General features: G+C 41.9%; 1 protein-coding gene across 6 annotated transcripts in view; it reads left to right on the forward strand.

Annotated features, from left to right (window-relative positions):
- The window catches only part of Sv2b (synaptic vesicle glycoprotein 2B), a 197,320-nt gene that overhangs the window by 131,957 nt on the left and 37,741 nt on the right, over positions 1-27,622 (forward strand). For all 6 annotated transcript variants that reach the window (XM_021167119.3, XM_029479857.2, XM_029479855.2 and 3 more), the window contains 3 exons: positions 18,190-18,370; positions 18,880-19,031; positions 26,520-26,653. In XM_021167119.3, the coding sequence (XP_021022778.1) occupies positions 18,190-18,370; positions 18,880-19,031; positions 26,520-26,653 (467 nt within the window). The remainder of the gene's footprint in view (positions 1-18,189; positions 18,371-18,879; positions 19,032-26,519; positions 26,654-27,622) is intronic.

Raw genomic sequence — 27,622 nt, forward strand, 5'->3', positions numbered from 1 at the left:
CTTTGGTGCTTAGGCATGGAAGATAAATTTCAGAAAACATTTCAATACCTGAAAACAAAAAACAAGCAGAACAAAAAACCAAACCTAACCAACCAACCAACCAACTAACCAACCAACCAACCAACAACAAAAAAAACATTAAAGCAAGAATATTCTAACAAGGAAGAAGAGAAAAGAAAGTTTGTGGGGATGTAGTAGACAGGGTTTGGTGCATGCACTATTATTTTTTTCAAGGTAGACTTGATTTCATAGTTTAGCTGTATAGCACTATAATCTCTGCCATCTTAGATTAGTCACTTAATCAACAAAATTAAGATATCACTAGCATTTGCTTTATAAAACATTTATGAGGATTAAAGAAGATAGTTCAAGGAGCAGTTGGAGATAAGGCTCAGTGGTTAAGAGCACTTACTCTTCCTGCAAAGGACACATATTTGGCTCCCAGTACCCACATGGTAGCTCATAGCCATTTTTAACCAATTCCAGTGTCTCTGACACTCACTCTGAACTCCACAGGCTCCAGACACACATGTGTGTACATGTATAGATGTAGGCAAATGATTCATATACATAAAATAAAAATAAATAAAGCTTTAAAAAGATAGAAAGGATCAGCAAAGTATGTAAGGATCCAACAAATATAATTTTATACCTATATTTTCTATTTATTTACTCTGTACAATAAGAAGTAAACATTTATTTATTGGGCTGTAGTTAATGGGGTATATAATTCTTTCTCCTCAAGGGACAAATATTTTCATGAAGAAATATAAGAATCAAAGACCACTGTCCTTCTGCCTTCACTGCTCTGTCCTCAAACTCACTTTGTAGAGAGGATGACCTTTGACTCCTTGCCCCCTGTTGTTAGTTCCCTGCAGTGGGACTTCAGGCATACACTGTGAATGACCAGGTAAAGCAGTGCTGAACATTGAACCCTGGACCTCAAGGATGCTAGATAAGCACTTGCATCCTCAGCCTCAAGAACTTAACACAATTTTGGTAGATTGCTCAGCATTTCTTTCTCCACAACACTGCCAGTCTTGCTACCAAAACCAAGATCATTTGTTATGCATTTTGTTTGGTATGTATCAGTCACTTTGGGTGTCTCATGTCTCCTAGGGTAACCCTTACCACCTATACTCTCACCCACTTATAATGATGTGCCTCCTTTCCCTTTTAAGCCTTCTCTGAAAACCATTTATCTTCTTTCTCTAATCAAAACCTGTTCTCCCCTCAGAGTGTTACTTAGCTGTCAAGTCTCAATGTAAACTGTTTTTTCTCTCCCTCCCTGTGGGCCAGCACTCTTGTCCCCTGCCCAAACCACTCTCCCTCTCTCCTGACTAAAGATGCTAGATTTTAATCTGCTGTCACCATTCTTATTACAAAAATCCAGTGACCTCTGCATCATGGTGTTTGGTCACTTAGGAATTTAGCTCTAGGATTACTGTCATATTCAATGCCATAATAATTCTTGGTGGTTTCAATGTTTACTTTCCAGTGTCTTGGCCTCTCAATTTCTTTGAGTCCTCTTCAACAAACATCTGATTACATGTCTCTTACTGTCTATTGTACTCACAACATTCTTCATTGAACTTCTCTTTCATGGCCTGTCATAGTCAGAGTTTCTATTCCTGCACAAACATCATGACCAAGAAGCAAGTTGGGAATGAAAGGATTTATTCAGCTTACACTTCCATATTGATGTTCATCACCAATGGAAGTCAGGACTGACTGGATATCAAGCAGGTCAGGAAGCAGGAGCTGATGCAGAGGCCATGGATAGATTTTACTTACTGGATTGCTTCCCCTGGCTTGCTCAGCTTGCTTTCTTATAGAACCCAGGACTACCAGCCCAAGGATGGCACCATCCACAATGGGCCCTCCCACCCTTGATCACTAATTGAGAAAATTCCTTATAGATGGATCTCATGGAGGCATTTCCTCAAGAGAGGCTCTTTTCTCTGTGAGAACTCCAGCTTGTGTCAAGTTGATACACAAAACCAGCCAGTACCATTGACCCCTTGTCATCTTGACACACAAACACATCACTATGATGCCTCAACCCTTACTTTCTTATTCATATACAAGATCTAAATAACATGAAAAGTCCCACAGTCTTTACAAATTCTTACATATTAAATTCCTTTAAAATATCCAATCTCTTTTGAAAAAGTCTTTTTCTAACTCAAATTCTCTTAACTGTGGGATCCATTAAAATACTTTCGTCCTTCAAGAGGGAAAAATATCAGGGCACAGAACAATCAAAATCAAACTCTAACTGTCCAATGTCTGGGATCCACTCACCATCTTCTGGGCTCCTCCAAGGGCTTGGTTTACTTCTCCAGCTCTGCCCTTTGTAGTATACACCTTTTCTTTGAGGTTCCAGCTGCCTGTACTCCACTGCTGCTGCTGCTATTCTTGGTAATTATCTCGTGGCATCTCCAATACATTGCTGTATTCCACTGCAACTAGGCTTTGCTGATAGCATCTCGTAGGCTCTCTTCATGATACCAAGCCTTAAATCCTTTGCATGACCCTGTCAGTCCTGGGCTGTCAACTGCAACTGGGGCTGCACAGTTACCAATGGCCTTCCATAGCCTCTCACAGTGCTGAACTTCATCTGCTCTTCATGACCACTTCGTGTCTTCAAAACCAGTACCACCTGGGTGGACTCTTACACATTACCAAGTCCAGCCACAGTGACACAGTCCAAGAAGGCTACACCACCTGATAGTCCCTGGCCCTAGGATATACAAACCATCACATGGCCAGTAATGAGGATTACTTCACACAGCATCAGTTTACTCGTGTGTCTTCCTATCTTGTATTCCCCAGTGCTTATTACATTGGTTTCATCATCAATCTATCTTTACATCCTACAGCTGAATGTGGCTGGTGGGAATCATGCTTGGTTGGGTGCTGGCCCCACTAAACTCCTGACTCAGGACATCTGAGAGCTCTTTGTGCCACCAGCCATTGACTTTTATTTCCTTTTCCACTGATAATAATTGCATTCCTTCTCCACCCTTCTCCATTCCTGGGGACCGTGAGCCTACACTCCAGCTTATGAACTCACTTCTTCTTTCCCTAAGAATAACAGAAGCAACCTGAAGGGAATACCTACAACTCCTAGTTCCATGGCTCCCTGCCTTCTTACCTCAATGCTGCCACTGTCCTCATGTGAGTGTGGGGATGGAAGCTAGTCATTGGCCCATCATCTCTCATCATTTCCCATTTCCCTGGGACATCACTTTAAAAATTCTCACTTCTATCTCATCAATAGTTTTTTTTTCTTTCTATGGATGTTTTTTTGCCTATTAGCACTCAGTGTGCTGAAGTTTCCTCAATGTTTACCCACAAATATCTTTCCTAGTCTCTGTTTTTGATAAAACCCACTGAATCCAATTCTCTCTTCCCATTCTCCCTTGAACCCATTCGAGCAGGTTTCAATCCCAATCTACCTCATAAGGTTGCTCTTGTGTACATCACCGGTGGGTCCCATGTGTTGACCTTTGTGCTCAACATCCTGACCAGGTCACAGCAAGTGCTTCCCGCATTGTTCCTTTCCGCACAGCACACTTCAGTCAATAGACTTCTCAACTGTCATTCTCTCCCATTTCTGTTTCTGCCCATTGTCTGTCCCTTTCACATTCTGCCCTGAGGTTCTTTTCATCTTTTTGGACTTTAAACACTGATTTATCTAGTGCTCAGTCCCCTGCTTTCTCCCATGCCTCTGGAGAACTGACTCAGCCTCTACTTTAATACTGACCTTAAACTGATGTTACTCTCGATGCATCTTTGGAACCCAGTTACTTCATTCCACCTCTCCTGCAGTCATGCTGGCCCACGTTGCCAGCATCACTCACTTGGAATCTATAGCAACAGTCTCCTTACTGGTTGTTATGACTCAGCTTGTTAGAAGAAGCTAGGGTGGATGGTTAGACATGGGAGGCCTCTCAGAATATTTGCTTGGAGTTTAAGAGGGAAACAACCATATGAAGAACTTCAGATTGGAGAATAACAGTATGTGCAAGTGCTAGAGGAGACACTGATGCAGAAAAGTGCATAAGACATTCATATCTAGGGGACCACTCAATGTAAATAACATGTTAAGAGTATTTGTTACAGGTTCAAAGAACAAGAGATTTGACCCATGAGTTATATTTTATCTTTAAAAATGGGAGTATTCACTTTATTAACATACTATTAAAGCACAAATCAAACAAGACACATGGGTTCTCAAACAATAGATAAAAATAACTGTTTTGCTAGTAGAGTGTTTGAAAAGCAGAGTTTTATTTAGCAATTCAAATTTCTCTTTCTCTTTGAAACTATAATAAGATCTGCCATACATAATTCCATAATTCTTCAGTTATTTGAGGTTAGGAGGTTGCTACTCCCTTTAGATGAAACATCTATCTGCCTGCCTGCCTGCCTTCCTGCCTATCTATCTATCTATCTATCTATCTATCTATCTATCTATCTATCTATCTATCTATCTATCTATCTATCTATCATCTGTTTCTATCATCCACATATGTATGTATATGTATGTATCTGTCATGTATGTAAATATGCATGTATATGTATGTATGTAAATATGCATATATATCATCTATTTATATATCTTTCCATCTATCTATAATCTCTCTACAATTTGTTTTCATATTTATATAAGAACACTCCCTGTATGTGTGTGTATGTATGTATGTATGTATGTATGTATGTATGTTTGCATGTGCATACAAGTGCCAGAAGAAGTAGAAGAAGGTGTCAGATTCCCTGGAGCTGGAGTTACAGGTAATTGCAAACCATCTGACATGGGCTTGCTTAGGAACTGCATTTGTGTCCATTGCAAGAGCAGAAGGTACTCTTAGCCACTAAGACAACTCTCTAGCCTCCATCTTCATATGCTTTGGTTTTCTACATCTCTGTCCACCGACTCCTTATCAATGCCTGGCTGGCTTCACCCAAGTGTGTTAATTATCTTGTTCTGTAAACATCTGGCTTTGAAACTTCAAGGTCATGATGTATAAAATCCATTTGCATATTTAAAATGATTCACGTGACTCATCTAAGTAAGTTCATGGAAGACTTCTACTTTAAGTAAAAGGATGCAGTGGATGAAGAAAAGAAAGTGTAAGACCAAAGAGACAGCTAGTCATGGACCTGTTTCCAGTTTGAACTACTCTTATATGTGCAAGAGATCTTAACTTTGGAAGCAAACAAAGCAGAAAGTGTCAAAAGGAATTTTCAGGTCAAGTCAGTTGCCTAACCAGTTGTGTGTGGTCAAACCAGTTATAATAATCTATTATGCCACCAAAACCCATCAATGAACAGTTCTAGAGGTTCCTAGGAGAGTTTCCAACTTTTATATCACAGATGCCCTTATGTTGACCAAGAGTCAACATCAGATGTCTAAATGTTCTCAGAGATGAAGGTCTATCTTTACATTATGTAAAGCAGCTCAACCTGAACACAGGCAATACTGACTTTCTAAAGACAAGACATTTGGTTCACTCACTGGATAAAAATGTGTCTAGATTCTTGAAGGACTGAAGTGACACAGGTCATGAGCTTGATTTCTTCTGGTTTCCAGCCTCATCACCTTCTGATCACATAATGTACCACTTAGTCCTAGTGTCTTCTTCCTTCCATGTTCAGATGCTAAGTCAGCCACTCTCAGATGCCACCCTCCTTCCAGGCAGAGTTCTTGTTGTGTCCCTTCTTTGGACTTTGAGCTTCTTTCAAATTCCCCTGGAATTTGAGTTTTCAGAAGGCAGAGGATTTTTTAAAAAGTACTGTTAAAGATTTTGTTTTTATTTCATCAGCACCTAACTTTGTTTCCTCGGATCTACATTCAGAGTTGTTATTTATGTTCTTAAATTTTGATTTTTAAAAATTATTTTGAGATTGCAATATAATTACATCATTTCCTCCTTCTCTTTATTGTCTCTAAACCATCTCATCTACCCCTCCAAGGTCTTTCAAACTCATAGACTGTTTTTTCATTAATCGTTGTAACATATATTCCTAAATATATAAATTTAAGCATTTAGAGGAATTTTGACTTGTTTGTCTCCATGTTGTTGTCATGGAATCATTACATGGGCTTAGCAAATTGCCATATAGACTTTGGCTCCTTCACCAGATCTCTTGACACATCCCTCAGCTTTACTCTGAGATTGGTCCCTTGTGACACTCCTAGACTGTTTTTAGATCTCACCAGACACAGGCTTCAGCCCTCTCAGCAAGGACCACAGCAGCCATCACAACATAGCCTTAAGACAAAGGGCTGAGGCATTGCTGAGGATCACTGGGTTGTGGTTGTATCTGAGATGTCCATTCACATCTATGGCTCAGGTGTTACCTCCCCTAACCTGCTTTACCTACATTTATTCTGCATATGAAGTAAGTTCCAAAAGAGAAAATGTGTCTTTCTAAGGTACTTCTAGTGTAGTGTGTGAACAAGGAAATTACAATTTTCCTGCAGTGTCTTCAGGGAATATTCTCTGGGGAATATGCTTCTTATTTTCAATGAAAAAAAATTAAAGATGATCCCTAAGTCCAGGGCTAGGGTAAGCCTTGGTTAAAGCCTAACTTAGGGTTTCTGCATCATATATGTTACAGTTGCTCCTATCATGGCTGACAGTGTGCCTCTGCTAACCACAGACATGGCCATGGATCTGGAGACTGTCTGCTCACAGAACACTGCTCAGCAGGAGGTTTCCCTGAGGTTGAAGTGGGTTATCCATCTTCTAGGATGATGAATTCTCCAGGTTGTCTTATAGGGTCATTAGCCTCCCATCGATTCCAGCTAAAAGGTCTGTCCTGGCACTATGGTGAGGAAGCAAGGGGCATCTTACTCTCAGATTCACTGCCTGCACACCTCTGGCCTTGTTGACCACACTGAGAGCTTCGATGTTCCATGAGGCTTAGCTTTGTTTATTCATGGAGCTGTGTCTTAACTGGAACTGAAGAGCTGCTGGTGAGTGACTAGGCTTCATTCTCAGACAGGATGACAAGGGTCTCACTCAGCCCTCATCTGCTCCATAGTACTGTTTTCTCACAGGCTATTCCATAATTTGGGGGCACTGATGGATCTCCTGACTGTATGCTTGGATTTCCACCAGATATTGAAAAGAATTCTTCACTCTCTTCCTCCTCCTCCTCTTCCTCCTCCTCCTCCTCCTCCTCCTCTCCCTCCTCCTCCTCGTCTTCCCCTTCTTCCTCCTCCTCCTTCCTCCCCTTCCTCCTCCTCTCCCTCCTCCCCTTCCTCCTCCCCCTTCTCCTCCTCCTTCTTCCTCTCCCTCCTCCCCTTCCTCCTCCCCCTTCTCCTCCTCCTCTCCCTCCTCCTCTTCCTCCTCCTCCTCTTCCACTTCCTCCCCCTCCTCCCCTTTCTCCTCCTCCTTCTCTCCCCCTTTTTGTCTTTTTCCTCCTCCTCCTTCATTTTGATAATATTTGTTAGGGAGGAAGAATTATTTAGATTTTAACTTAATTTTTAAACGTATTCACTTGACATCCTGCTCACTGCTCTACTCCTGGTCACCCCCCTCCCACAATCCTTTCCTCATCCCCTTGCTTCTCCTCTGAGTGGGTGGGGGCCCCTGGACATCCCCCTACCCTGGCACTTCAAGTCTCTGTGAGACTAGGCAGTTAGGGAAGAAAATTCTTAAACCTCAGTTTTCTCATGTTATCTGCTCTCTTCACCATGGGGATGGCTAAGTGAAAGTATTGCATAAGTTTTTGATGCTTAGTGGGGACTTCAGTTACCAGCCTTATCACTCTTCCTTTCTCTCCTTTGTTTTTAAATAACACATGTGACACTTAGGAAAGTTCCACCTTCCAGCAGACTATGGAAGACTCATTTATTTGCTTCTATTGCTCTTGTGAAAGGTCATAAAAGCCTAGAGTAGTGATTCCATGGTGGTTCCCACTAGACAAAATGGAAAGCTAAAACCCTTTACTATGGCATATACAAAGTTTTAACTTATCCAGAAGTTTTCGAGGTTCCAGATATTATATAAATAAAGCACCTGTCAAACTCAGCTAGCGCTTCTTATTTCATAGAGTGTACATAGAGATACCTTCAAGTTCTTTCTTGATTTGAAAGCAAGGTAAGATTTTTCTAAGGTATTGCAATGTGCATTAGAATTAAACCTTCACACATTTATCAACATTTAAGTCTATAAGCCCCAGACCCTTGGCCAAGAGGATATCTTCCTTTCAGAGTGTACATTTCTTTTATTTTTTTTAAAACACAACATCATTAATAGAAAATCACTGTCAGGAATTATCTGTTGTAAATGGTAGGTAGAATGGAGACAGTTTGGATGACAGGGGTTGATTTTTCTGTGAGACTATGCTGCTACAAATCAAATCCAGTCTAGTGTATACTATGCAGGTCTATCCTAAGCTATGCATGTACTCTACAATTGAACCCAGCCAGTGCTGAATATTTTTCTCTGCAAAGTGTGTACATAGAGTAAAATAAATGTTTGGAGTGGTTGCAGGGAAAGAGAGCTCAGAATACTCCTAGGAAAAATTTCCACTATAATTAGTACATTTAATTTCTATGTATTTAGGCAAGAAACAAAGGCTAGGAATGGCTTCTTCATCCTGGGTTAACTGCTAAATAATATGACCAACCATATAAGGTCCCCTTTTTCATATCACTTTAAGCAAATACAACCTAATTATACATCTCTTTATCACATTGCCTCCCCTGCTTAGAGGAAGAATCCTGTGTGTGGGACAAAACAAATCATCTAGCTAGTGGTGGTGGGGTTGGTAGATGCCTGCTATCTGGAACGCAATTTGGTCCTCCATGCTGGGAATCACAGACTTATTGATCCGCTGTAAATTCCATGATTTTGGTTCTTAGGACCTATTCTGAACAAACAACTAGAAATGCAGACAAGGTCATATGCACCTTTTCTGGGTTATTATTTATGAAATAGAAAAAATAATGGTCTCTGGATTTTCCAATGGTGAAGTGATTTTGACCATGTTACTACAGCACATAGCATCACATCCACAGACATAATAACAACCAGCTTCTAGTGGCACTAAGATGGATAGTTTTTCCTTTATTGTTCATACATTTGAGGGTACTGTTAATGTTTTCCTATGGCAAATATGAATTATTTTATATTACTTTATTTACTGAAGAAATATTAATGGCTTCCCTTTCTTTGGCAGTACTGGGAACAGAATCTAGGGCCTGAATGACACTTTCCCATTGAGTTACAGTCCTAGCCTCCAGCAAATATTAATAGGACACCTACTATGTGCCCACTCTGTGCTAAGTGCATGGAAAACAATGGAGAACTTCAGCAGAGTTGACAGAACTCCTGCAGGAGTAGACAGTCAAAAGAGTTTGACAAGCATCAGATACAAAGTTGTCTCATAGCAAATGGAATGGAGGAAGAGCCTGTCATAGAAAGATGAGCTGGGTGAACATGTTTGTTTGGGACAGGGGTCAGTAAAATATGGCCCAAAGCCCTGCAACCTATTTCTATTTGTACTGCTTAAAAAGATTAAATTGATGTACAATAATTGTACATGTTTATAGGTAATTATCAAATACAGATAATAACCCCCACTCTGTCTCTAAAGCAGGTCTCATTGTGTAGACCTGGATGGCTTGGAACTTGCCTGGTAGACTAGACTGACCTTGAACTCACATGGATCTGCCTGCCTCTGCTTCCCAGTCGATGGTACTAAAGTCATGTACTACCATATCCAGCTCTTTTCAGTCTTTATAAAATAAAATAAAATAAAATAAAATAAAAATCTCTACAAAGTATAGTCACCCTCCTGTTCTGTAGAACACTAGAACATATCCCTTCTATCTAACTGTGTTTTCACATAAAGTCCAAACTTAAAAGGGAGAAAGGAGGAGGAGGAGGAGGAGCAGGAGGAAGAGTCCATGAAAACTGCATGGCAAAGACCCTGGGATGTCTATGAAGCAACTACATGCAAGTGAAATATGTACTTTCTGACATCAGCAGAAAGTTTCGATGAGGCAGAGTTTAGAACATTGGGAATAGCTCCTTAATGGAATAACATTTATAATAAGATCTTTAAAAGTTGAAGAGTTGGTTTTGGGGAAAGCTTTTTCATTCATGCTCTGTTAGAAAAAACTGGAAATTATTTTAGTCAAAAGAAGCTTTATATTGGAACATGACTCCTCCAGGTCTGAAGGAAGGGATGTCTGCTTAAAGGGTGAGATAAATACGTACCTCCTGCAACTCTCCAGTCTTCTTTGTGATTCCTCTCATATACGGTTGGCTTGGTTTTAAAATGCCACTATTACACCTTCATTTCCCTGAGCCCTGGCTTCCTAAGGCAGTGTTCCATATCCAGATACACTATTAATGACAACAATAGGAACTTATGGTGGTTGTACATCTAGGCTGAGCCTCTACTCTACTCCTGTCCATATAATCCCCCATGTTATCATAACAGCTCTGCAAGAAGACCACTGGCCGAAGTTTATAAAGAAGTAACATTTTCTTTGAGAAAGTACCCAAGGAGCTGAAGGAGTTCTCAACCCTATAGGTGGAACAACAATATGAACTAACCAGTACCCCCCAGAGCTTGTGTCTATAGCTCCATATGTAGCAGAAGATGGCCTAGTCAGCCATTACTGGGAAGAGAGGCCCCTTGGTATTGCAAACTTTATATGCCCCAGTACAGGGGAACGCCAGGGCCAGGAAGTGGGAGTGGGTGGGTAGGGGAGCAGGGCGGACAGGGAGGGTATAGGGAACTTTCGGGATAGCATTTGAAATGTAAATGGAGAAAATACCTAATTAAAAAAAAAGAAGTAACATGGTCTGGGCTAAGGATGGCCATGTTGCTTGTCATTGTGCACAAGGAGAAGATGCCTCTGAATTTCTACCATGGCTATTACTGCAGACCATTTTCTTTTCCACACAGGTAGATTCCATGACTTTATTACATTGTCAACAGTTAAAAGGAAGGGCTCCCCAGCCATGCCCACCACCACTTGACATTATTGGCTCTAATCTTTAAATAGCAGCCATAATTTTTAATTTCTTTGAAAACACCTCAGTGTACTTGGGTGGGGAGGGGGACACTTTCCTAATCTCCCTGCAGCCTGTTGAATGGCTCGGGCAGGGAGGGGACACGTTCCTCATCTCCCTGCAGCCTGTTGAATGGCTCGGGCAGGGAGGGGACACGTTCCTCATCTCCCTGCAGCCCGTTGAATGGCTCGGGCAGGGAGGGGGACACGTTCCTCATCTCCCTGCAGCCTGTTGAATGGAATTGAAGAATGATAGTTTCCAGCTTTCTAAGTGGTCTCTCATCTGCTTCAGGCTAAAGTAATTTTTTGATAACTCCATCGCACTCTAATTTTCCAAATTTATTATCCTCATTTCTTCAACTAAAGATGGGTTTTAAATGAGTTTCATAGTATGCAGTCATTTCAGAGGTACCGTTAATTTCACATTTCTCTTCCCCTTGTGGATAGGATCATTTTTCTTCTATCCCTTCTCCCCTATTCTAAAAGGCAGCATGTGTGGCGTTCTCTTTGCTCTTCCTGATGCCACCATTAGCTTGGACAGGGAGGTTTGCTGGAGAAAGCCCCTGGCTTGGAGCCAGGAAACCAAGGATGCAGTGATCACAGATCCTTAGCCAGTGTCAAGGATCTGGGAAAGCCGTGAGCTTCTTGGGACTAAACAACTTTAATAAAATTGAGGGTGGGGTCGGTGAGATTCCATATCTAATTTCTAAATTTTTTGGATCCTGGTAAGTCTGGATCAGTCAAGGAATAGCAAGGACACCAAAGCAATACCAGTTATCTGAAAAGAGGGACTTTGATGTAAAACATTACTAATTGAGTAAGTGAAATGCTTTTGCTTCAAGTGGTGAAAGTGGGGTGTAGCTAGCTGTAGACATGGAGAGAAGGTCCGGAGATTATTATAACTAAACCAATGAGAGAAGGGATACCCTGGAGCTGCATCGAAGACATGGGGTCCCTGGCTGGCTCACTCTGGTGTGAGAGAAGAGGATGGGGGCACAACAAGCTTCCTCCATTTGGATCTAGCTACTACCATAAGAAGGAATTGCTGCTGTCAGGGTGGAGGGGATGAAACCATCATTAACAGGATAGAATGAAAAGGATTGTCATTTCTGCTCTTCACGACTCTCCCTATCATCTCCTGTGGGAAGACATTAGAAACAACACTGAGTAAGGTCCAGTATAGCTTTGGATTGGGAGATAATAGCATAATACCTGGTGGTTTTTCTGCTGGGATAGCAAATAGGTAACCTGGAAGTCACTTTTGTCACTCAGCATAGTTTTCTTTCTTTTATTATTATTAGGTATTTATTTCATTTACATTTCCAATGCTATCCCAAACGTCTCCCACACCCTCCCACACCCACTCTCCCACCCACCCACTCCCACCTCTTGGCCCTGGCATTCCCCTGTACTGAGGCATATAAGGTCTGCATGACCAATGGGCTTCTCTTTCCACTGATGGTCGACCAGGCCATCTTCTGATACATATGCAGCTAGAGACACGAGCTTTGTGTGTGTGTGTGTGTGTGTGTGTGTGTGTGTGTGTGTGTGTGTGTGTGTGTGTTACTGGTCAGTTCATATTGTTGTTCCACCTATACGGTTGCAGATCCACCCAGCTCCCTGGGTACTTCCTCCAGCTCCTCCCTTGGGAGCCCTGTGATCCATCCAATAGCTGACTGTGAGCATCGACTTCTGTGTTTGCTAGGCCCTGGCATAGTCTCACAAGAGACAGCTATATCAGGGCCCTTTAGGCAAAATCTTGCTAGTGTATGCAATGGTGTCAGCGTTTGGAGGCTGATTATGGGATGGATCCCCTGGTATGGCAGTCTCTAGATGGTCCATCCTTTCGTCTCAGCTCCAAACTCTATCTCTGTAGCTCCTTCCATGGGTGCCTTGCTCCCAATTCCAAGAAGGGACAAAGTATCCACACCTTGGTCTTCGTTCTTCCAGAGCTTCATGTGTTTCGCAAATTGTATCTTATATCTTATATATTTGGGTATTCTAAGTTTCTGGGCTAATATTCACTTATCAGTGAGTACATATCATGTGAGTTCTTTTGTGATTGAGTTACCTCACTCAGGATGATGCCCTCCAGGTCCATCCATTTGCCTAGGAATTTCATAAATTCATTCTTTTTAATAGCTGAGTAGTACTCCATTGTGTAAATGTACCACATTTTCTGTATCTATTCCTCTGTTGAGGGGCATCTGGGTTCTTTCCAGCTTCTGGCTATTATAAATAGGGCTGCTATGAACATAGTGGAGCATGTGTCCTTCTTACCGGTTGGGACATCTTCTGGATATATGCCCAGGAGAGATATTGCTGGATCCTCTGGTAGTATTATATCCAATTTTTTGAGGAACCGCCAGACTGATTTTCAGAGTGGTTGTACAAGCTTGCAATCCCACCAACAATGGAGGAGTGTTTCTCTTTCTCCACATCCTCACCAGCATCTGCTGTCACCTGAATTTTTGATCTTAGCCATTCTGACTGGTGTGAGGTGGAATCTCAGGGTTGTTTTGATTTGCATTTCCCTGATGATTAAGGATGTTGAACATTTTTTTCAGGTGCTTCTCAGCCATTCAGTATTCCTCAGGTGAGAATTCTTTGTTTAGCTCTGAGCCCCATTTTTTAATGGGGTTATTTGATTTTCTGGAGTCTACCTTCTTGAGTTCTCTCTATATATTGGATATTAGTCCCCTATCTGATTTAGGATAAAGATCCTTTCCCAATCTGTTGGTGGCCTTTTTGTCTTATTGACAGTGTCTTTTGCCTTACAGAAGCTTTGCAATTTTATGAGGTTCCATTTGTCGATTCTCCATCTTACAGCACAAGCCATTGCTGTTCTATTCAGGAATTTTCCCCCTGTGCCCATATCTTCAGTTTCTCAGCATTTTAATTAGACATCTTTGTTTAGGCTTTTTTCTATCTATCATCTATCTATCTATCTATCTATCTATCTATCTATCTATCTATCTATCTATCTATCTATCTATCTATCTGTGTGTTGTGCCATGGTACAGATGTGCAATTCAGAGGCCAACTTTGGGAACTTAGTTCTTTCCTTGAATTCAGGTCATCAGGCTTGGCAGCAAGCACCCTTTTCCTGCTAAACCATCTTGTAAGGCTTGTTTTTCACCTGATGAGCTTCTTTCTAGGTGAGAAGTCTACAGAACCTCATCTTTCGTGATTTGTAGTTCTTTTTTTTTTTTTAAAGCATAGGAAGATGGCTTGGAATTCAGAAACCATTTTATGAATGAGGTAGCTAAGACCCCCACAAGGCAAGAGCTTTTTAGTAAAACCATTTATTAGGTGAACGACATCTCTGGGTTCTGAGGTTAGTGTCCTGGTTGAGCCAAAAGGAAGTCAATCCTTTTGCTATTCAAAGTCTTGTTTCAGGGCCAGCAGGGCCACCTTAGATCATATTAGAGATATAGGAACTCACGCTCCCTCTCTATCACATATATAAACACAGCTATTTATGATTTGTCTTACACTTTAGCCTCATCCCTTATCAGGTACCTCTGCCTTAATAACACTCCACTTACTCTCAACTACATTCCAGTACTCCTAACTACATATCAGACTTTCTTTTTCACCTTCCTGGATCTGCACATGTCACTGGTCACTGTTTTGTGTGTGTATGATGTGTGTAGATATATAGATGTGTGTGCATTCAGATATATGACTGCAGGTATGTGTATACAGGCATCCGCATGCTGCACTGTGTATGAATGAAGGTCAGAAGACAGGCTGGACTTCCACCTTGTTTGAAATAGGGTCTTTTTGTTTCATTGCCCATGGCAGCCTAGCTGGCCTGCGAGCTTCTGAGATTCCCCCTCCTTGTCCTTCATCTAGGTTTACTAACGTGTGAGTTTATGTGTTTTTTGGCTATGTGAACTCAGATACTTACTCTTGTATGAAAAATATTTGATCACTGAGCCATTTCCTCAGCCCTAGGCACAGACTTTAATGTCTACTTCAAGAAGAGCAGAAGATATCTTTCTTGGAAGTCTTCCCACACTGAGAATCCTTGTCTGTGTTTTAACACCTGACACATACATTTTTCAGATTTTGTCACTGGTGATGATCATATATTTTATTATTTATTTCCTTGAGATGAAGGGACCATTTCACACTTAGCAGGTTGTTCTGGAAATGAGTAATTAAGAATAATAAACTAATATGGAGACAAGAAATCTATCCAATATGTATCTACAAGTGGCACTAAGGTAGAATAGGTGTAGGCTCAGTTTTTTCAAAGATAGACAAGACTGATAAACTTTTAGCTGATCTAAGGAATCACAGAGGAGACTCATAACCAGAAATGGAAGATGAGACATTGTAACTAATGCCACAGATATATAAAAGATACTAACAGACTGCTGTGAACAAGTGGATGTCAACAGATTAGATGAAGAAGAGCAGATAAATCCATAGAAACATACTGCTAAAACCAAACCACAAGAAACAGGAAGTCAGAAGAGACTAAAAGTTAGCAGAGACTGAGTTACTAATCAAGCACATGTCAACACCACAAAACATCAGACTTGAGGTCTTCTCTAGTGAGCCCTACCAAACAGCTGAAGAAGAATTAATGGCAAATTTCCTTAAACTCTTTTCCCCAATTTTAAGCATCTCCAAACTCCCTTTTATAAAGCCAACATCACTGTGATACTAAAACCATGTTACCCTCAACCCCCTCAATAATCCCCTCAACCGCCTGCAAAGACCAGCGCACAGACACTCTCAAAGCCAAAGAACTTCAATATCCCTGAAGAGCCATGATACAAACATTCTCAACAATGTATTACCAAATCATTATCAAATCAAGTATGAATGCAAATGTGGAAGATCATATAACATGATCATGTTATGCAAACACAGTTCAATATATGTGTCTTAGAGTTTCTATGGCTATGATACAATGCCATGACCAAAAGCAACTTGAAGAGGAAATAGTTTATTTGGCTTATGCTTCCACAACCACAGTCAGTCACTGAAGAAAGTCAGGACAGGAACTCACATAGGGCAGGAACCTGGAGGCAGCAGCTGATACAGAGCCTATGGAGGGGTACTGATTACGAGCTTGATCCCCAGGCTTGTTCAGCTTGCTTTCTTAAAGAAACAAGGACCGCTAGCTCAGGGTGGCACCATCCACAGTGATCTAGATTTTTTCACATCAATCACTAATTAATGAAGTACTGGATAGGTTTGTGAGCTTACAGCCCAATCTTACGGAGGCACTTTCTCAACTGGGGCTTCCTTCTCGAAGATGACTATAGCTTGCGTTAAGCTGACATAAAACTATCCAGCACAATGATGGAAAACTCACAGCAAATCAGGTGAAAAAGGAGTGTGCACCACCATGGATATGGTTGTGAGTGACAAGCCCAGAGCTGGTAATGTGCTTTATAGTAAACATTTTTCTAGTGAGATCAGGGGCAAGGTCCTTAATTTGCACTCAGTTCTGGGATATCAAATCAGAGCATTCAGGGAAGAAAGTGAAAGGAAGGCAATCGAAATTAGGAAGAAGCCAAAGTGTCTGTTTGCAGATGGTGTGACCCTATAGCCAAAACCCCCTACATACCATAAAAACAACATCTTAGAGCTAACAAACAAATTCAGTTAAGTTGTGGCATGGGAAATACACATGCAGAAATCAGTCCTGTTTCTATATGTGAGAAATGAGCTATCTGAGCAAAAAGAGATTAAAACCAGTGCCATTTACAATAGTATCAACAAACACTTCAGAATACATTTAAGCAAGGAAATAAAAGAGTCACACACTAAGAACTATAAAAACCACTAAAGATGAACATTGAAGAGCATACAAATAAATGGGAAGATATTTATTGCCCGTGGATTGGAAGAGATGATACTGTTAAGTGCTCATGCTAACTAAAATGATCCGTCATGCAATCCTTATCAAAATTCCAACGACATTTTTCTCAGTGTTAGAAAAAAATATAAAATCTGTATGGAACACAAGACACTGGCTCACCAAAGAAATCTCAAGATAAAAGGACAAAGTTGGTGTTATCACACTACCTACCTTCATATATGCTTCACAACTATAAAGATCAAGACAGAATTGTACTGGCACAGAAATGAAAAACCAGTAAAACAGAATCATGACCTAGAAATAAAACCACAAATTTATTTGTGATTTGTTCTTTGAAAATACACACACACACACACACACACACACACACACACACACACACACACATGTATGTATTTAAAGTTATTCAATGTCTATGGGTGTTTTCCTGGCATGTATGTATGTGCAGCAAGTGTAGGTCTGCTGCCTGAGGCAGCCAGAAGAGGATATTGGGTTGTCTGGAACTGGAGCTTACAGGTGGTTGTGAGCTGCTCTGTGGGTGCTGGGAGTTGAACCCAGGTCCTCTGGAAGAGCAGCCAGTGCTTTTATGTATGGAGACTTCTCTCCAGCTCAATGGTGGATTTGTCCTTAAGATGCCAATAAAGTACAACAGGGGTAGGACAGTGTGGGGACCCTGCATACCCACGTGCAGAGGAGTAAACTTGGGCTCATTATACATCGTTATAGATTATATAACTACATTTCCCCAAGACGTCCAAATGCTGTGGCTTGAAAAATGTTGCTCCCGAGTGTGGGTAAGTCAATCAATACTGTTGCCAATTGATGTTTGTCATTTACATTATTTTCATCCTATGCAGTGTTTCCCACACAGGGTACCCTGAAGATTCTCTCTTTGAATATCACATTTCATATGAGGGCCTTTAAAGTATGCTTTCTTTGTTTAAATGCAAAATTACAGCATTTACTCATGTGTGGCTTGTGAGACTCAAACAGTAGTCTTTAGAATGGGGTGATAGTCCTAATTTTAGTTGATCTGTGTTGATGTGTCTGCTTGTAAAGCTGGTGAGCTTATTATTTGGTTGCAATAGCATATGCAGAAAATCACCTTTGGATAGTCTCTGATTTTCCATGGGGGTCTTGGTCCATCCACCATTTTAATATGGTTGACACAGGATTTTTAGAATAGGGAAAATTATCATTGGATACCAATGCTCATAGTCTTGGGTTAGTTCACTACAAAGCCCAAGGGTGGAGGAGAAGGTAATTAATGCTCTCTAATGTCTTTTCTTCTTCATAGGGCTGATAGTCTACCTAGGAATGATGGCAGGGGCCTTCATCTTGGGCGGCCTGGCTGATAAACTGGGAAGGAAGAAGGTCCTCAGCATGTCATTGGCCATCAATGCCTCCTTTGCCTCACTCTCCTCCTTTGTGCAGGGATATGGAGCCTTCCTCTTCTGCAGACTCATCTCAGGCATAGGGTATGTACTGGCTCTCCCCACCACGAGTCTCTCACCTCTGGCCCTCTAGCTCCATCTGATACCTCACAAAGCATTTGGATTGAATGTTGTTGCTTGACTTTAAAGATACTATATTAAAGTTAAGGGCAGACAAGATGGTTCAGTGGGTAGGAGTTTTTCCTACCGAGCTTGATGGCCTGAGTTCAGTCCCCAGAATGTACAGTGTGGAAGTGGACAACTAACTCCCACAAGCTGTCATCTAATGCCCATGGACTGTACCATGTCTTGTGTGTATATGCACACATGAAAATAAACAAATAAACAAAAAACAAATAAATGCAATAACTTTTTAAAAGCCAAAACAACCCAAGATTGCTTTTTAAATGTAGGGAAAGCCTCATTGCTGGTCTACTTAATTAATGAGCTTTTCATACAGAGCACAAATGTACAGTAGAAGGCAATTTGGCTTCTGTTATGACATTTTTAAGTTTATGACTTGATGATATCTTTCTGGTGTTTTCTCTCTTCAGGATTGGGGGCTCCCTGCCAATTGTTTTTGCCTACTTTTCTGAGTTCTTATCACGAGAGAAACGTGGTGAGCATCTTAGCTGGCTGGGCATCTTCTGGATGACTGGAGGCATCTATGCATCTGCCATGGCCTGGAGCATCATTCCACACTATGGTGAGCCACAGACTTAAGACAGTTCCAGGTTCTCTGTTTCTATGGCAACCACATCAAATAAATACCAGCTCCCAACCTTATTTCCTATCTTGTAAACAGTTTCTGTGACTTAAAAAAAAAAGAATTTAGAATGTTACAGAGAAATTAAACATAATTTAGAAATAATGTCACCTCTTCCCCTCTCCTTTTAAAACTATTTTCTCCTCCTCCACCTGTTTCTTTCTCTCCTTTTCCTTTAAATTTTCTTTTACCTATGTCTCGGTGTGTGTTCTCATGTAAGTACTTGTGAAGGACAACCTGCAAGGCTCAGTTCTCTACTTACACAGCCTTCATTCCCTCTGGCCCTCTTCACTTCAATGAGTGGGCTTTGGGAGGCCTGTTTTATAGATGGCTAATGGGACAAAAATCGTGAGATGTGGCTGGCTTACCCTAGGGGGTGCACCAGAGCTGGGGTAGGGATAGAAACCTGGTGTTCCTCCAGGTATATTCCACTGCTTGTGCACTTTACACTTTCTTTCTATTTTTACGTTTCAAGTTACATACAAAACAATGGATTTCGTGGTGGCATCTTCAGTCTTATGTTTCATTACACTTGGTTCTTATTGATTGCCCTGCCCTTGGACCTCTTCCTCTGATTGGCTTGCTCTCTCCCCCTAGTTAGTGCAACCGCTCCAATTTCTTACCACCTGTAGATCATTGCTCTTTATAGCTCCCCACCATCTTTTCTTCCTTTCTCATGATCTGCACACATACATAAACGCATACATGCACATACACATACAAGCACACAAATATATAAGCATACACACACATACATATATTTTTCTTTTCCGTAGTCACAGTTCTTTCCTTTTCTATTATATTTTAATTTTTCATATTATCATATAATTACATCATTTCCCACTTTCTTTCCTCTTCTAAACTCTTTTATGTCCACACTGTCTCTCAAATTCATGGCCTCTGTTTCTTTAATTGTTGTCACGTATGTGTGTGTGAATGGATTTGTGCATTTCTAAATACATAAATAGAATCTTTTAAGTTCATATACTGTTACTTATATGTATATGTTTTCAGGATATATATTCATACCTTGTAAGAGAAAACATGAATTCTTTGTCCTTCTGGCTTATTTCACTTAACATAGTGATTTATAGCCTCCCTTTCCTTTTCCCTACAAATACCACAATTTTTTCTTTATGAATATATAACTGCTATTGTATATATGTTACACACTGTCTTTATCCATTCACATATTGATGGACATGTAGGTTGATTCCATTTCCTGGAATAACATTGTAGATGGAGGTCCATGGAGTAGGCCAGGAAATTATGGCCCTAGCTCTGGCTTGAGGCCCGTGCTTCCCAGCTGTCTATATGACCAGCCATCTTATACTGTGGCTGCCACAGCTGTGGACTGTCCCTACTATGCCTTCTCTGCCACATACTATGGGTTCTAAACTGTGAGTCAGAATGAAACTGATCTCCCTTGTTTCTGTTAGGTGTTCTCTCACAGGGATGTGAAAACTGGCTTTTCATTGTCTTTCACTTGAGAAAGAGCATGGGCAGTTCTGTGCAGGTTTTTAATCGAGACAGGGTTTCTCTCTGTAGTGCTGGCTATCCCGGGATCTCTCTTTGTAGCCCAAGCTGGCATGGAACTCACAGACATCTGCCTGCCTCTACCTCTTGAGTGCTAGGATTAAAGATGTATACAACCATGCCTGACCCTATGCTGGTTTTTAAAGGGCAGGAAATGGAGCTTATGATTTCCACTTACATTCATTTGTCCACATCTCTGTAGCAGAACAAATGCTACTGCAATGAATGCTGGGAAACACAAGCCAGCTGGGAATCTAGAAAATAGAAGAAAGGGGGTTGTGACCATCAGGTAGTTGTTAATTTTTAATATTTGAGAACCAACTAGATTTTATATCATTAGAAACACAGAAAGTTTTCTTCTGTGCTTTCAACACAGAAAGGTCTAGGGAAGAAAAGAGTTTCCTGGCAATTCTGTCAGTAGGCAGTTTTTAAAATGACTTTAGAAAGCCGGGCATGGTGCATTTATTCTTTAAAAAATATTTTCCATTAGTTAATTTATTTACTCACTTTACATCCTGATCCCCGTCTCCCTCTCCTCCCAGTCCTCCCTCACACAACTCCCCCCTCCCCTCCCCATCTCCTCTGAGAAGGGGGATGCTGACCCTGGGTTCCAACCCATCCTGACATATCAAGTCCCTGCAGGACTAGGCACATCCTCTCCCACTGAGACCAGACAAGGTGGCCCGGTTAGGGGAGCAGGATCCACAGGCTGGGTGCCACCATTCTTCCTATACGACGACTTCCTCTGTTAACTGGTCCAAAAGTGTTAGCACGATAAAACTATTTCCACATTTACATGAACTTACTGAAAAGCATTTTTTGGTGAGGACAAATCTGGGTAAAAATAGATGAATATTTCTTCTGAATAAATCTGAGTAAAGTCCGAGTTGTGCCGTATGAGGACCTGCCACCCCATTTTAGAGTTTCCTGGCAATTCTGTCAGTAGGCAGTTTTTAAAATGACTTTAGAAAGCCGGGCATGGTGGCACACTCCTTTAATCCCAGCATTTGGGAGGCAGAGGCAGGCAGATTTCTGAGTTCGAGGCCAGCCTGGTCTACAAAGTGAGTTCTAGGACAGCCAGGGCTATACAGAGAAATCCTGTCTCGAAGAAAAAAAAAATGACTTTCGATATCAAATTACATACATAGAAGCCATACAGCCATACTTCTATCTCTTCCAAAACAGGGAAAAGAAGTGAAAAGAATTCACCTTAGACTCCCCGCCAGCCCGAAGCACAGTGATTCCCAGGGTGCAAACCATCCTGAGAATATTTTCTAGATGATGATATTAATGGCGCTAGCTTTCCTCCTGGAAGCAGTAGGCATGGCAACCCTGTTTACAGGGCACAGGTACAAAGGAAGCCTGTCTTCTTCACCTCAGACAGCAAGCAGCGAGGCCATGACTTCCTCTGGTTGGATCAGCCTAAAACAGGCTCTCACCTCAACCAGGCACCACTTACTTGGAAGATGCAGGTCCTGGCTGGGTTAGAAAGTACGTCTTTCTTCACCCATGGAAGCGAGCACAGGATGATCCATGCCATGTGCCTGCAGCACAGTGGGTGAAGTGGGGCAGGAAGGGTGGAAATGGGTGATGTAAGAGGAGAGAAGAGTCACAGGAATCACTACCACCTGCATTAGTTTATAAACCTTACCTAAACACACACACACACACACACACACACACACACACACACACACACACACACACCCTCCTGAATGCATAGTTTCTTTTTTGACTTTGCTTTTTAAGCCAGGATTTCATGTTGTGGCCTTGGTTGTCCTTGAACTTGTGGCAGCCCTCCTACTTCTGTGTTAACTTGTTGGGATTACAGGCATGTACTAAATGGTGGGGAGCAGACGAGACCAAAATGAAAGGCCATGTGGAGGGACCACATGGTTTCTGTCTGGTCACTCCTGGCTGACGGTAGTGCTTGTGGCTAAATATTTTACCCCAAATGGATAGGAACTTTCTTTATTCTTATGCCTGTATGAAATCTGTGACTTTTATATTCTAATTTAGAAGTAGCGGTTTAATCAAAGTGGGCATTTGCTTGGAGGACAACTATTCTAGACATGATTCAGCAGAATCAGAATACAGCAAGAGCAATTACTTAATAATCCATTTAGTTGCTTTTGCAAGAGGGAATCATGGGAGTCCTGGCTCCAGAAATTTGGGCAACTGATTCAGAGAAAGAAAGTGGCAGAACTCAGAATCCTCCTCCTCCTCTTCCTCCTCCTCCTCCTCCTCCTTCTTCTGTGAACTCATTGGGACAGCCCACCAAACACTAAAATCAAGTGGGTATACGATGGAATAACGGGTCTTATTGTAGTCAGCCGCACCAGATGTTTGTGAAATCCTGACAGAGAAAAGTAGGGCAAGCCGAAAGCTCAGCTAGCAGAGCAGTCCATGCCTCTGAATTAACGTTGTTCCAGATATTTGGAGGCAGTTCACCATTTAATTTTGTTCAATTTAAGGTCCCAAAGATGTGCCTAATGAACGCAGTAATGCAAATGTCTGAAATCACCAGAAAAGCCACAGAAGCATGAGGGAATGATGGATATTAGGTATTTTACTCATATTATCAAAAAGAAAACATCTTTCTGATGCAGGATATCTTCTAAATATATTGGTGTTGGTCCCTTTTTCCTGGTCATCCATTTGAGTTTGACTCCTTGGGACGTTTTGACCAACTTGGCGTCTAAGGATGCCAGAACTGTGTTTGGACCTAAGCTAAGAATGTGTAAATAATGCTATGGTTTTATTTTTCCTTGACTAGTATTACTCCCAGGAGGAAATAAGGGTTTTTAAATTAAAATGAAAAGGAATCAATCAACCAACCCCAGTGAGACAGGGACGACCAAGCTGTGTGAAAAGGAAAAGAGGGTTGGTTCTGATGGAGCACACTGGATGAGGGATGAGTGGCCTCTCAAGGGGCCACATCTCACCCCCTGGATTCCTGATTTGCTACTGTTGCTCAGTTGTATGTGCAGTAGGAAGTGTCTGGAGGCATGGATGTGGGTTAGAGGTCAACTGTGGAAACACAAGTTGAAGCGTGATGAGAAATCAGAAATTGCAAGGTGTAAGCTTCCCACCACCTGAGCTAGCCATAAAGTGGTTTTTGTTTGGTTGGGTTTTTTAAACTAAAGAACTAGAAGTTTTGTATCCAGGTAGTTACTGTCTTCTAAATGCTAAGAGTGAGTGCATTTATTTCTTAGGTTTTATCTATTAAAATACTGATTGGGTTGTTTTCAGATAAGCCCTGAGAGGTATTGTAACTCTTTGCTTTTCAAAAGTAACTCATCGATTTTATTCAGCAGCTCTTACACTAAATGCCAAGTAGTTACTTCTAAAAGTGTCGAGTCCCGACTTGAAGCAGGTGAGTCATTATGGGTTTCCAGGAAAGGGCAGGCATAGCAAGTTTGTAGGGGACCATTAGCTGCATTCTGCAGCTGTGAAGACCCGTTGAGATAATGATATACTCAGGATTTGAACTCTGACCTACTTGACTACAAAACCCCAAGATCTTACCATTGTGTGTACTCCTTAAAAGAGGCGAGTTGGGCTATCCATGAGAACAGTCAAAGTTAATGCGTGGGTAAACTTGCACAGCCACTACGGCAATCACAACTGACAGTGCCCAAAGCAACGAAAACAAAATAAAACTAAGGCTCTGCTACAATTTAGGTATGCCATTCCTAGTTGTATACCCAAAGAAATCTACGCTATGATACTGAAGAGCTAGGTACACATCTGTGTTTACCATAGCATGGTTTACAATAGTTAAGATATGGACCCAACTTGTATGTCCATCAACAGATTGTGAATAAAGCAAATGTGGTGTAGATATAGAAAGAATAAGATTTGTTTGGCCATGAAGAACAGAATTAAGTCATTTGCAAGAAAATGAATAGAATTGGAGATTATCATAGGTAAAAAATAAACCAGGAGTTGCAAGACAAATATCTTATGTTTTCTTTCATGTGTATAGCCCAGATTTAACTATGGATGACATTGAAGTAGAAGGGGACAATCTGGGAAGACAAAGGGTACTATAAGAAGGAGGCAGATACAGAATAATAGGATGTGAATACAGACAGAGCACATGGCATGCTGGGATGAAAATGTCATGACGAATCCATCACTTCATGCTATGTATGAGTCTACACTAACAAAGTCTTAAAGTGCTTTCTCAATGTAAGCTCAGAAAAAGAATTTAGTAACACTTTGCAAAACAACAACTCATAGAGCTTAGTCACATACTCTTTCATTGGTGGTAAGATTTACTTGAGTGGGGAAGAACATTTGCTTTTAGAAACATATTCAGTCATGTCAGGATCTGTGATACTTTCCAACGTGTGGTCATGAAGCCTGCTTGCTGCAGTACCCTGGAGTTGGTATTGTTCTTTGACCTGAGTAAGAAGGAACACTGACCCCTGAGCCACCATGATGCCTCCTCTGGGATGTGTCGCTTGGATTCCTCAGATCCTTCTAAACAAGATCATGCTTTGGGCAGTCAATCCCACTGAATGCCTGTGATTGAGATAGGAGCATCCCCTTTCACCATGGCAGTCTTGGGTCTTTCTTCCATTTTGCAGGAGGGCACTTACTGAGTAGAAAGAAGAGAAGAGTACCCAGTGAGAGTGCCTTCTAGGCCATTGCTTGTGGACGTATGGCAGTAGAACGTCTCTAGTTAGCAGTTTGTTCACTAAAAATGAAAGGTCTATACAGGGCTGAGGATGCAGCTGCATTCACACATTGTTTGTCCAGCATGCACTAGGTCCTGAATTTATCTCCAGCACCACATAAACTGAGTAAGGTGGTGCCTGCCTATAATCCCATGATGTGGGAGGCAGAGGCAGGAAGATAAGAAATGTGTGGTTAGGGCTGGAAAGACAGCCCAATGGTTACAAGAATTTATGGGTCTTGTAGATGACTGGGGTTCTATTCTCAGCACCAATAAATGGTTGCCAACAACCATCCATAACTCCACTTCCAGGGTATCTGATAATCTCTGCTGAGCTCTTTTTCTTTTCTTTTATTGGATATTTTCTTTATTTACATTTCAAATATCATCCCCTTTCCCGGTCCCCAACCCAGAAACTCCTATCCCACCTCCCTCCCCCTGCTTCTATGAGAGTGTTCTACCCATCCACACATTCCCACCTCCCCACCCTGGGATTCCCTTACACTGGGATATCTACCAAGAGCCTCTCCTCCCATTGATGCCTGACAAGGCCATCCTCTGTTGCATATGTGGCTGGAGCCATGGGGCCCTCTTTTGTTGGTGGTTTAGTCCCTGGGAGCTCTGGGCAGGAGGCCTGGTTGGTTGATATTGTTGTTGTTCTTCCTATGGGCTCTTTATGTACTAGACATACACATGATGCATATACATACACACAGGCAAAACACTTACATGCATAAAATAAAGATAAATATTTTAGATAATGTTTAAGATGGCCCTTGATTGACAAGTTCCAGGCCAAGGTGGGCTATATATGAGACCCTGGGGGAGCAGAGAGATAAAGGCAAAAGTAAGACAGTTATTTCTTTTTCTTTTAGACAAAGTTTCATCCTGACTTACAGTCATCCTCCTGTCTCAGCCACCTGAATACTGAGATTATAAGCATGTACTCCCACGTTTGACTGAGGATGCTGTTTTTCTAGTATACATTTATATAAGGCTCTGTAAATGTCAGGCAGGCCCAGAGCTCAGCGTTTGCTAATATACAGACTCCCAGACTCGTAACTGAGAAGCTCTGGTACAAACAGGGCATCTGCATTTTTTCAGCAGCTTCTTGTAAAAGGCTGGCGTGTCCTTGAGCTTGAGCGCCGGTTCTCCCACCTCGTCTGCAGTGGGAAAGCCTAGTCTATAACCCTTCTGCTTCTTTCTAGGCTGGGGCTTCAGCATGGGGACTAATTACCACTTCCACAGCTGGAGAGTGTTTGTCATCGTCTGTGCTCTGCCCGCCACTGTGTCCATGGTGGCTCTGAAGTTCATGCCAGAAAGCCCCAGGTTCCTGTTGGAGGTGAGTCTTTACCAGCCACTGGAGTCCTGGCCTAGTTCACTCAGTCCCCAGCTGGGTGTCCTCTCCTCCGGGCTTGCTGCACACTCTCCTTCTTTGATGACCTTGCCTGTCACTAAATCTGGCTCCCTTCCTCTTGGTGATGGTGGCAGGTTATGGATTGGGGCTCATGGTGCAGTAGGCAGGGACCCTCCCTCAGGCTTGGAGGGTACTGAGTTATAGGCCCTGGCTTGCCTTATGGCACTGTCTCCTCACAGAGGTCCTGAATAGGAGACCCATGGTATTTTCATGTATGCTGGGTTTTGTATGGCCACAGTGAAGTCTTTGTTAAATCTTGTCACTATCCCAGGGCCTCCAGGACTCTTAGCTCTGTAGGGCCTCCACTCACTAGAAAGCAGCTGGGGACCTTCCTACTCTGGGGGTTCTTGTGCCTACAGTAGTCAGAAAGTGGGAGCTGGCAGTGGGTGATGGGACTCAGTCTCACACAGCCTCCATCCCTAGATCAGCCTTGTCATTGACCATTGCAAGAATGATCCCCATTTAATTCTCTCTTGCACCCCACTTAATCACATACATCCGGCAGTTTAAATGCAATCTTTGCCTGTACATTTGCCTGTGCCAGAGGCTGATGACAACAAGTTTGTCTCACAGTTCCATAAATGAGAAGCACAAAATAAAGGTCCCAGAAGTTCTGGCATCCCTCTGACACCTGCAGGCAAGGGTGTCCCTTTCCCTTTCTTCACAAGGGTGCTGCCAGTCATACAGGATTGGGGATCGACTCCACTCCAACATGAAATGATGCTAACTAATTCCATCTGCAGCAGCCTTCTTTCTGGATAAGGCCACACTCTGCAGGGCAGCGCCTACTTAGGGTGGTACCCAGGACCTCACTCATAACACATTACTTTTTGTTTCACCTCGTCCGTGAGGAACATGACTCCTGCTCCATGATCCATTCAGTTTTGTAGTGAT

Source organism: Mus caroli, unplaced genomic scaffold (genome assembly GCF_978045245.1).
Source record: "Mus caroli unplaced genomic scaffold, Mus_caroli_1 scaffold_8, whole genome shotgun sequence".
In the NCBI taxonomy this organism is placed as follows: domain Eukaryota; kingdom Metazoa; phylum Chordata; class Mammalia; order Rodentia; family Muridae; genus Mus; species Mus caroli.